At 32.3% G+C, this 12,186-nt stretch overlaps 1 protein-coding gene across 2 annotated transcripts in view; it reads left to right on the top strand.

The window, feature by feature from the left end:
* Nucleotides 1-256: 256 nt before the first annotated feature.
* Nucleotides 257-12,186, top strand: part of LOC118188688 (putative inhibitor of apoptosis) — an 82,748-nt gene continuing 70,818 nt past the window's right edge. The window contains exons 1-3 of one of the 2 annotated variants that reach the window (XM_035359185.2): nucleotides 257-684; nucleotides 2,131-2,272; nucleotides 3,281-4,222. In XM_035359185.2, coding sequence (XP_035215076.1) covers nucleotides 3,292-4,222 — 931 coding nt within the window. In that variant the 5' untranslated portion in view covers nucleotides 257-684; nucleotides 2,131-2,272; nucleotides 3,281-3,291. The remainder of the gene's footprint in view (nucleotides 685-2,130; nucleotides 2,273-3,280; nucleotides 4,223-12,186) is intronic. The other variant, XM_035359184.1, reaches the window with a different exon arrangement.

The raw sequence follows: 12,186 nt of genomic DNA, 5'->3' as shown, positions 1-12,186 counted from the left end.
ATTTACTTATGAAATTAGCTGCGTAGCAGCGGGAATGATTGACATCCTTCACTACATTCACCAATTTTATCTGGCTGAGCAGTTTTAATACAATTATAAACAAAGCTTTCGCCTTATCCGTACGCTACACGGCAGCCATGCTGGCTCATCAGTCGTGACGTCACGCTGTCGATCCTTCCTCGGCTTCAATTTTGTGACGTCATGCTTACTCCATCTATTCTAACCTCCTTGCCAGAAGCTGAGTAAAGAGATGTTCCTTCATCTTGACACTCGAGACTAAAATACGATCTGTGTGTATTGATCAAGTTGGCATTGGTGAAAATATCAGATTTTGACTATGACTCACCAAAGGCTGTTGGATTGGAGAAATCTTTTGCTACTCATCAGCCAATAGCACGTGCTTAATTATTATGGTATTTCATAACAGTTGAACAGTTGTGTATACGGAATTTTAATAGTTGAAGTATATTTTTAATGTTAAGTCATTGATTTCAATCAAAAATTCACATTTAGAGCAAGCATATCATAATTTTTTAAACTGTAATTCTTTTTTTAAATGGATTACTCACATTCAGAAACTGAAAGCGAAGCAAGAGATAAAAAGTTCCGGATGAATGGAGTGTTATAGTACTCAGAATCTATTTCTTTAATAAGTAATTCTACAAATGTTAAATTCCATATAAAGTAAGTAAAAACAGATGCATTCTAAGGTATGATCTTATGAAATATGACTGAAATGGTTTTTTTAATCTCATCGCGTAGAGAATTAATTATATGTAATGAATTTATGGTAAAAATGAACTCACTATTACTAAAGCGTAATTTCGTGTTTACAGCGCGTGAAAGTCAGTCAGAAATTCATATCAATTGTTTAAATGAAAGGCCAGATTGAACTGAGGAATCAATAAGCTGTTTGAAGTTTTTTAAAGTGAATAAGAGAAGTTTTGACAGCAAATGATGTGAAAATTATTGCCCTTAATTTAAGTTATTAAAGTATTTCTTGGATAACATCAAATTATGCTGTACTTTAGTTCTAGAACCATGGCAGTTTTAAAATATGTGAAAGATGATTGGTTCTTCCATATTATGGCAATCACATGGCCACAGTTTGATGAATTTTTATATAAGAAAAAAGTGATAATATATAATTGAACAAAAATATTCCTTATATATCTTAAATAGGTATTTATCATGAAAATTTATGGTAAAATCCTAGTATACGGTGCAGCCTTGGAGCGATTTTGAAAATTATCGCCAACACTAAAAAATTACCCAAAGAACGTCTATGTATATACAACACTATATACTATCACTATACTATGCATAACTATATATATTCTTTGAATCACCCGTTTACTAATCATCGTATATGTCCCGTTTTTACTGCTCATCATAAAAGTCGCCACAAGTAGCCAAATCCCATGTGCACCGGATACTAGGATTAAACCAAATTTATCAGTAAATATTACTAGCATATTTTGGTTTATTTTTATTGTATTAGAAATTTTGTGTTCTTTGTAAGAATAGATTCTAAACTGTTGTTCCCTTTAGCAGTTTTGAGAGGAAATATTTTATTCTTGCAGAAATTTTATTGCAGATCCTTCACTTGTATTTGTGAGATTTGCCTGACACTTGTGAGTGTCAAGCAAATCTCACAAATGCATATAATATTTAGGGGAGAAATCACAATCTGTCTATAAAGTTGGAACTTGTAAAAAAGAAATTAAAAGTGCATGCCGAACTGGTGACATTACTTGTTAAAAATTAAAGAACTGGTGAATTTAGAATTCAAACAACCATCCCATTTGTGCTTTGGCAACTGAGGGTGATGGTTCGGTAAAACAATCAAAACTAGTCCTGTGAAAATTTGCAAATACATTGCTGATTTTTGTTGTTTGAATTCTAAATTAGTACTTGTTTGGTGTGTTATTTTATCTTAAAAAACTGGTTATCAGAGTTTGATGACTTCTACTAAGGCTGTTGCACTTATACATAAGTAGTGATTGATTTATTTACTGTAGAAATCATGTCAACCCGATTTTAGTTGTCCACATCATATTAAATATTCTCGTTGCATAAACGAACTTTATTCAGACAAAATGCACAACAAAATTTAATCTTTTATTTCAGGACCAGATATGCATTCCATCCCTCGACAGCCAGTCTCTGTTCTCCCTCTGCGCTTCTACAAAACTTCTTAGAGTTGCCATATTTATCAGCAGACATGCAGGGGTGCAAGGTCTGCTCCTTATCGCTATCACCACAATACACTGTAAGGAGAAATTTCATTATGTCTCATAGTTACTTATACATGTCTCCTCTTCATGTAGGAACTTTTGATTTGTTCTCATATTTTGAAATCCTTTTCTAAAACTTCATTCTTCAAAAACTGAATCCTTCGTTCTTATGCTGTCCAGTTTGTTCTCCAAGAAGTTTTGGGACATTCTTTAAGTTTTGTGTCTAATGCACTCGTGCTGTGGAAATGTCTAAAATTGATTTTTTTAGGTTTTCTGCATGTTTTCTTTTCTTCAGTGCACTTATGATAATGATCTGATAAGTATCATATTCCATCAGAAGAAAATCCTGAATGGCATCCTTCAAACTATCTTTGTTGCTGTAAACCATGCAAATTCGGCTTCAATTCTGAAACAAAAAAGAAGTTGCTTGGGGCCAATATGGTGGATGGGAAAGAAACTTGCATGAAGGTTGCTGATCAGCAGTTTGGGAAATCTAAACCTTTTGTACTGGAGTATCGTCTTGTAAAAGTAAGCATTATCTGCAGAGTTTGCCATGGAATAATAAGCAGTGGTTCTTCATCATCTTAAAATACAATGCTTGAAATATACCTGCTGGTTTCTGAACTTGTAGGGATGGGAAGATCTGCTGTATTTCCATACCATTTTTGTTTCCTAGGTGACAATGGTGAAGCCATGTTTCATATCCTGTCACTAGCAATGATAAAAATTTTTGTAAGTATTTATCATGAAGAGCATCTCTTGTGTTAAAGAAATATGTTGAATAATTTAGCATTTCTTCATTTCTGGCATCAGCATTGTAGTTACCCATCTGGCATAAACCTTTGATATTGACCATTTTTGGGATTCCTGAGCTAAATTATGAAATAATTACATTCATAGTTGTACCTCGCTTTGTTCACTAGTTACTTAAAGATAAATGGAATTTCCTATTGACCCTGTATGTATGTATGTATGTATGTATGTGTTAGTGTATACATAAATATTCCATTTTATTTCATTCAGTTTTTTTTCTTTTTTTACAGTGAAGAATATCATGGATGATGACAATAAGGTAAGCGGTTTCAAAACTGAGCATCTTTGCTCTGAAGTAATGTTGCAGAAGCAAGAGTCTACACCAAACAATAATTTACATTTTGAAAGTGAGCGTATCAAGACCTTTTCTTCATGGCCTGTTCATTTTCCTGTAGATCCTGCTCGTTTGGCTAAAGCTGGATTTTATTATACTGGAAATGATGATGAGGTGGTTTGTTTCAGTTGTCAGGGTCATGTTAAGGACTGGAATTATGGTGATGTTGTGTTAAGGAAACATGCTGAATTGTATCCACATTGTGATTTTATTAATAAACTGTCTAACAATGTACCAATTGGTCATTCTTCAAGTAAGATTAAAAATGATACTTTAAAAACAGAACTAATTACAAAAAGTGTAATACAGTTATCCCAAAGTAAGAATGATTTTGATTATGAAAAGATGAAATCCTTGTCAGAACGTCTGAAAACCTTTATTGGAAAGTGGCCATTAACTTATATTGATATGAGACAAGTTGCTCATGCCGGTTTCTTCTATCTGGGCTGTGAAGACAGAGTGCAGTGTCCATATTGTAAAGGCATTGTAAGTAACTGGGAAGTTGGTGATGATCCATTAGATGAACATTTGAAGCATTTTCCAGGATGTGGGTATTTATCTAATTTTAAATCTGGAATGCAGTCATGCTTTCATAATAGTTCTGAAGATGTCTGTGGAAACATGAAAAGAAACAATACCTCTGAGTCAGTGAAGTGTCGACTTTTAGATGAAAGTCAGCAGCACATAAATCTCCAGAAATTAGGAGTCCATTTGCATAAAGGTCCAACGCATCCTCAACAAGCTTCACTATCTGCTCGTTTGCGATCATTTGTTTCATGGCCTTCAAATGTCCCTGTTTCAAAGGAAGATTTAGCTGAGGCAGGATTTTTTTACATCGGTATTATTTTAATTTTTAAATATTTTATATTAAAATTTTTGATTTTTTTGTCCCTTTTTAAAATTTTGTTAAGTTATGGTATCGTGAAATAAGTAAGAACTATATTTTCTCAGCAAGATTTTTCCATTAAAAAAGTTCTCCGGGTACTTTTCCTTTTCGCCGGCGCAAATCTCGCCAAGCAGACTTTATTGGCGACAACACCCAGTGTACACATAAAAAATATTAACAAATGTTAAGAAATTTTTATTTTGAAGGCATAAGCATTTTAATATCGTTTATAATTTTGCAAAAAGACTATAAATAAAGACAGTAAATTTGTAAAAAGACATTAATTTAAGAATTTACTATGCTTTCATGGTACAACATCCTGATTCGCCGTTTCATATCACGTAACCCTTAGTGATCTTATCTCACGTAACTACGTTACAAAAATCTTACTGTCTCAGTAATTATCTACATTAATTTCAAGTTATATCTTAATTTGGAATACAAGTTTAAGTGCACAAATTATTTCAATTCGTACAAATAGCTTACTCAGAAGTTATGTAAAACCGCAGTGCTTTACTTCGCTAGTGCATTCTCATAAGAATTGATAAATTTAAAACTTGACTTTGCCTTTTCTATATTTTCGTCTTGGGGTGAGCGGTGTGATTTCACCCTAATTGACTTAATTACCGCGAAGGGCCTTAGGACATAAAATTGAACTGTATGGTAAAAATTGTATGTAATTTTATGCTAGTATTGAAAGAAACAATCTAATAAGAAATCGCTCAACTTGTTTTGAAAATGAGGTGTAAAAGATACCAGCGGGGATATTTCTTTTGGCATCGATTGTACCATTTTTCACGACTTTATCACTTGCGCCGACAACCTGGAAAAGTATCGTTCTCCATTAACAATGGAGAGATTAAGTATGAAATTTTACTCAGATTGTAAAAAATAATTCTTAGGAGCAGTGTCTCGCTTATCTCGTTTTCTTGAATATTAGTTGAAATATATCCTTTCTTGTGCTCTTTCTGGTATTCTTTTGTGAAACTACCCAGCTATGGGACAGTATTAGTACCTCATTGTAAAGTTTATAATGCAGATGTTCTTAATTAACATTGATTTGATATTATGCTATTCACATTCCTTCCACAGTCTAAAAAACTAAATATGTAATGATTCATAATAATGCTTTGTACAAACTGGGAAATTACCAAGTTACTTCTTTAAGAAGGGGTCTGAAAAGGTTTCAGACATTGATAAACAATAACTAATGGTATTTGATTTTATTCAGTAGAATTATTGTATATTTTCAGGCTATGAAATTAGACAATAGCTTTTATTTAACATTTCATGATACATGAAGCTAATATACATTTAACCTAGAAAGAATGATACTGGTGCTTAGCAAAAAAAGTTACATTTACTGGAAATTGTGTATTTGTACTCTGAATAGATGAAAGCAGTGAAGTAAATTGCGTGTTAAAATTTATCTTAATTTTATGAAATGTCTTTTATAACTGGTATTTTGGTGTAAAAAAATGAGTTAACTGATAAACTTAGTTTTACTTTAACTGGTGAATCTGAAGACCAAATTTATTGTAAAAAACTAGAAGTTATTCAATAAGAGTCAGATGATAATAGATGACCTAAAATCTATTAGATGATGTTAAGATCTCAGTGAAAGATAAAGGGTTTCTTTAGAGCTAGGAACTCTTGACTGAAAAAAACGTATATTCTTGTTTATCTCTGCAGTTATTTGAACTATGAAAAGTAAAATGAAGACCTTATTTAGTCTGTAGCAATTGCTACATCATAAACATTATTTTTCTGGTTTAAGAATAACTTCATGCTACTACATTTAAAAGAAAACAATTTATTATTCACTTTTTAAATAACATCATTCTATGAACTATTTTCGTTTCTACTGTTGCCACTCACAGTCTACATAAAGTTGTACAAAAGAAAAGATTATACAGTACAAAGTCCGAAATCCGGACTTGTTGGGACTTCGGCTATTCCGGATTTGGGATTTTTCCAGATATTAGATCATCAGCTTAAATCCACTAAGATGGCATGTAGAAAATATGAAATCATGATTAATGAAATAAAGTATTTATGATCTAAAGGGTATCAATTTTTTTTTTTTTTTTTTTTTTTTTAAAGGGAAGGCTTAATATTTATATGTTTACCTTATTAAATATTTCTTTCAATGTAAGGTCTATAAGTTGCTTCGTTTCTTTGTGCTAATGCTTGCTCTTTAATTGTGCAGACAGACATAATCTCCTCTTGTTTAGTTATGTTGTTAAAGTCCTGTAAGTGCTGCTTGGAGAATTCCGACTAAGTTGTCATTCGAAATTTTCCTGTTTACTTATCTGTCACTTTCTTCACTATTGGTAGCGGTATTTTCTGTATCTAGAACTATACTACAGATTTCACCATTCATTAATTGATTGATGATTGTTATCACAATAAAAACTTCTTTTATATCATCTTCATTTATTACTGCTTCTCCACATTTCTTTACAAAATCCGTTAATTGGAAAATTTAACCTTTGTTTTGCGATATCCAAAAACCTTTAAATTAGCGGCTACCATAATCAAATTTAGCTATCCTTCACTATACATATTTGGCCATGCATCATGAGCTTGGGGACTAATGAAAAGTTGTTCCGTTAAATTTTATCTCGCTTCTGTCGTGCACTGAGACAATTCAGCCTGAATTATATTACAGGGTTCGTAGCGGTCCTTATAAGTGCTTTTAAGTCCTTATATTTGAAAATAAAATATAAAGGCTCGTCTGATCTTTGGAATATGGTAACAGGTAGTATGGCGACATTTTGGAGGCGATAAAGGTTACTACCTAGGACTTTGGTAATAATGTGAGAAGTACTCAGTTCCGATTACGCATTATTTTGTGTGAGGGAAATGAGAGATCATGAGATATGTCATGTGACATTAATGGACGAATTACAGTTCTTTAATCGGAAAAGGGGGTAAATTTGGAAAAATATCCGTAGTAATATATTATTTTGTATTAAGCTTCATTGTGTGTTGTGTGAAATAGTGTTGATTAATTTTCGGATTGCATGGCGCTATGTAAAGTGAATTCTAAATTTTTAATGCGTTTATCTGATAATAATAAATAAGTTGAGATTGTGTGAAAGGAAGGATATTACAGATAAGTTTGAATGGCGGTGCAAGAAATCTGGGGAAAATGGACATTTTGTGAAACGGAGTGTAAGGAAGGGTACGTGGTTTGCTGAAAGTAGTTTGAGTATGGGTGAAATTTTATTAATTTCTTATTACTGGGTGAATAGACTGCCAGTTGACTACTGGATTTAGGATTTAGAAATTAGCAGTAGTACTGCAGCCGATTGGAACTAAGTAAAAGTAAGTCGACGTGTGCAAGGTTTAGTTATATTTTAATTAAATGATAGTTATTTTGTGAATTTTATGTTTGTAGCAATTTGGTATACGTTTCAGTTGAAGTAAACGTGCATGGAAGTAATTTAAATATTTGACACTAAGTATTTGTAACCATTTTTAATGTTTGCGGTAGAAATTCGTTGGTGACGTTTATAATATAATATATAATTTAGAGGTAAAAGTTTTTGGATATTTTATTTATTTTATACGTGGAAATGTTCATCCTTGGAAAACGTATATACTTTTTCACGATCAGGTAATTTCATATATGTTCTTTTTACCGAATTTAAAGATTCACAAAATTTTCATGCATTTTCGTGAATTTTTTCTAATTTATGCCAAATAGCAGTGTACATGGATATAGTGAAGAGTGTGTGCAATGCCATTTTTGTGCAATTCTGGGATTTTTTTTAAGTAAAAATAAGTCGACGTGTACATGGTTTAGTGATATTTTAATTAAATGATAGTTATTTTGTGAATTTTATGTTTGTAGCAATTTGGTATATGTTTCAGTTGAAGTAAACGTGTATGGAAATAATTTAAATATTTGACACTAAGTATTTGTAACTATTTTTAATGTTTGCGGTAAAAATTCGTTGGTGACGTTTATAATATAATAGATAATTTAGAGGTAAAAGTTTTTGGATATTTTATTTATTTTATATGTGGAAATTTTCATCCTTGGAAAGGGTATATACTTTTTCGTGATCAGGTAATTTCATATATGTGCTTTTTACCGAGTTTAAAGATTCAGAAAATTTTCCTGCATTTTCGTGCAAATTCTTGTAATTTATGAGAAAATAGCAGCGTAGATGGATAAAGTTAAGAGTGTGTGCAATGCCATTTTTGTGCAATTCTGGGATGTTTTTTTAAGTAAAAATAAGTCGACGTGTAAATGGTTTATGTGTATGTGTTATTCTGAAAAACGCCCAAGGAGTTTGCGATTGTGCACTTTTTCCCAATTTTGCAGTTAATATTTGTCATGATTAAGCAGTTTTGTTACATAAAATTTCTAGCATAAGTGTAATTCGGCTAGTAGATTGTTGGAAAAAGTGTTGAGTAAATGAAAAGAAACATGTCTTTACTTCGTGAAGACAAAATGGCGGCGAAAAAAAAATAGAGGGTTGCTGTAGCAGAGTTGGTCGCCAAATTTTCGCCAAAAAATCGCCAAGTTACCATAATCCAAAGATCAACCAAAGGCCCTTATAGGTGCTTACTTTTTCTTTAAAGTCCTTATTTTTTTTGTTTTTAGTGCTTATTTTTTGCGTTTAGTGCTTTTTTTTAATGAATGCGCTATTTTCCCCGTACCAAAGCCGAAACAAAATAAACAACTTTTCTTCCTAATATGGAGTGTCAGATGGTGAATCATACTCCTGGAAATATCTTTTCCCCCTTTCTCTGCATTAACATAACCTTTGGTGTGCAGGAAGAGTACAGACAGGTGTCTGTCGTTCTATTGGTCAAAGAATTGCGAAAGCAGTTGAAAATTCTGGTACATTCGACATTCTTTTCCTCCCACCCAAATACTACACACGTTTGAATTTCTATCAAGATCTTAATAATTTGCATTCTCGTTCCGCTTGCTCAGTTCATATTTGTGTTTATTATGATCGTTATGCTTATATTATGAGTGTATGTATGAATGTTTATAATAACATAGTTGCAGTAACTGCTGAAGTATAGTAAACTTCCAAAAATGGTTGTATTTAAACACAGATTAACTTTCTAAGGAATAATATTCGGAATGGCTTAAATAAAGGGAAAGTAATCGAATAGTCAAAATAATTTCATTTTTATGGCCAATACTTTATACGGTATGAAGATTGGGAGGTTCTCCCCTTTCTACGCAAAATCTCGAATATTGAAACTGTTACAGTATGAAGATTGGGAGGTTCTCCCCTTTTTCCGCAAAATCTCAAATATTGAAACTGTTACGGTTCACTGCAAAACAAACAACGGACCTTTTTTTTTTTTGTCACTTTCCAATCTGGATTGAATAGGACAAAGTTCTGCGGTCTACCAACCCAAGCAAAGAATGATTCTGTTCTGGAAATTTAACGCTGTCTGTTGAAAATTAGAATGAAAAACACCCCAGTTATTTAGTTCTTTATTCTCCCAATACTGGCGCCCACCAGCGGCCGAGCAGTAAAGTCGCTGAACACTGGTAGTTCTTTCCGAGGTTCGAATCCCGTGAAGGGGCTGGCTGCATGGGCGTTTCCGTGGTTTTCCCCATGTGTAACGTGTATACGAGCCAGTTTCCTTTAGAAAGTCCTCCACGAAGGCATCCCTCCCCTTAGGCAGATAGCCCTCGAGGCTTTGCCATAATCACACACACACATACACTCCCAATACCTGCAGCAGTGATTCCGATTGCGTAATATCAAGTAGGGAAGAATTACGGGGTACGTATTGCGCAATAACTTTTGTAATATTTTGCAGAAATAATTAATTTTGATGTTCTGTCCGAGATTTGTTTATGAACACTTAAAAAAGTTTTACTGCGCTTGCTAAGCAGAATATTTTTCAGTTCCATTGGTTTATTTTTATATGATGCAGATATCGAAATGTCAAAAGCATTTATTTAGCGGAAAAATTTAAAGAGCAGCTACAGTCTATCCCCCCTCCGCTCCTCTTTTTCAAGTTACGCTCGATTGTCCGAATATTCAGCAATTTCCAAGTATGCAGGTTAGTTAAGCTTTTACTGTTAAAGGATGACTGCATGAAGCAGATTTCTGTCTTCCGATTTCAGAAATGTTCCTCTTTTTTACTTAAATTACTTTGCTTGCAATATCTGTTAAGGAAAAACTGATATACAATGAAAATTTAGAAAATGTTCAGAATTTAGATTTAAATTAGTTAAATATCAATATGAGTGGAAAAATAAATTGTATTTATTATTAATTTCCAAGCGAATAGAATAAATATGTCTTATTGTTAGTTATTTCCTCTATTTTGAACTGAAATTTCATCATTAAATCTTGTAATATAGTTTAGTTCTGCATAGTTTTTTTCCCTCTCATTGTAAACTAGTTCTGTAAATTGAACTGTTGTTTAAAATTTAAAAAAAAGTAATTATTTTCCATGGTTGAGGTAATGCTTATTCTCTCTTAATAAATACTGCATTTCTCATATTTTAAATTACGAGTCTAATTTTTAAGGTTATGCAGTTGTGTATAATGTAATTTTACAGGTGCTTATTTTTTTTTTCATAAAATGTGCTTGAAAAGTGCTTATAGGTGCTTATTTTTTTAACTAAAATGTGGCTATGAACCCTGTAAACTTCTGAAAAGTTCTGATCTGATTTCCTCTATCTGTGATCACATTGAAAAAACATCAAAGCGATAAATCTGATTTGAATAAAATGCTTTTGTTATTGTTTCTGCAGTATTATTTTCTATCGGTATAACTTCCATCCAGCAAGTAAAATGATCAATGCATGTTAAGCAATACAGTACAAAGTCTGTAATCCGGACCTCAAAGCTACAAACTTTATGCGCATGCGCGTTTAATGTATAATGGACGGTATAAGCTAGGCTAAAATTTTTTAAGGCATTTCAGTTAATATTGCAGATTGCGCTGTTCCTTAATCTTCTAATTGGATCTGGCTTATTATTTTTTGCAGATTGTTAGAACAATTTTATAAAAATTAAGCTTGAACTTTCGATTATGTCAAAAAGTGTTTCCAATTCTTGAGCTGCCAAAGTATCTTCAAAGCGAAAGCATGTTTCAATGTCCATTAAACAAAGTGGAATTGCTACAAAAAATTCATATAGGCCTATCCGTCTCAAAATTACACGAGAAGTATGGCATTGGAAAGTCCACCATATATGACACAAGAAAGAGGAACTTTTTGAATATTTTGTGCAAGCATCTTAAACAACTTGCATTGAAAGAAATGTATAATAAAATAAACAAATAAATATTAAGCTTTTTTTTGTAAATTTTGATACCCTTTAGATCATAATTGTTCTTTATTTCATAAATTACGATTTCATATTTTTAATTGTATAATTTCTGCATGCCACCTTACCAGATTTAAATTGATGATGTATAATCCGGAAAAAACCCCTAATCCGGAATCGCCAAAGTCCCGACGAGTCTGGATTACGGACTTTGTACTGTAGTTATTTCCACTTGGTGGTGGGTATGGTCCAATTATATTGATATGAATTATTCTAAATCTTTCATCAGGTTCTTAAAATGAGCTGAATTTGGAAAATGTGTGGCGAATAATTTTACTTTTCTGGCAATTAATGCAAGTTTTAGTCTATTCTCTAACATCATTTTTAACATTCTTCAAAATGAATCTTGATGCTACTTGTTTCACTGATGATTTGATGCCAGGATGGTTCAAGTCGTGTATTGTGTGGAAAACATTTTTTCAAAATGATTGTTGTATGAACAGTCGAATAGTTGAAGTTGAAGTATCACACCAGATTATTTTCCCCGAGGGTATTGGATATTGTTTAAAATTTAAATTTTTGCTACTATTTAGTAATCTTTTAATTCTTCATTATTGATTTGTTCATCTGCAATTTTATCATAATCGA

This window comes from Stegodyphus dumicola, chromosome X1 (genome assembly GCF_044657685.1).
Source record: "Stegodyphus dumicola isolate Sdum_Otavi_A_Nest chromosome X1, ASM4465768v1".
NCBI lineage: Eukaryota > Metazoa > Arthropoda > Arachnida > Araneae > Eresidae > Stegodyphus > Stegodyphus dumicola.
The sequence above is the reverse complement of the archived record's forward strand: the minus strand, read 5'-3'. Positions and strand labels throughout refer to the sequence as shown.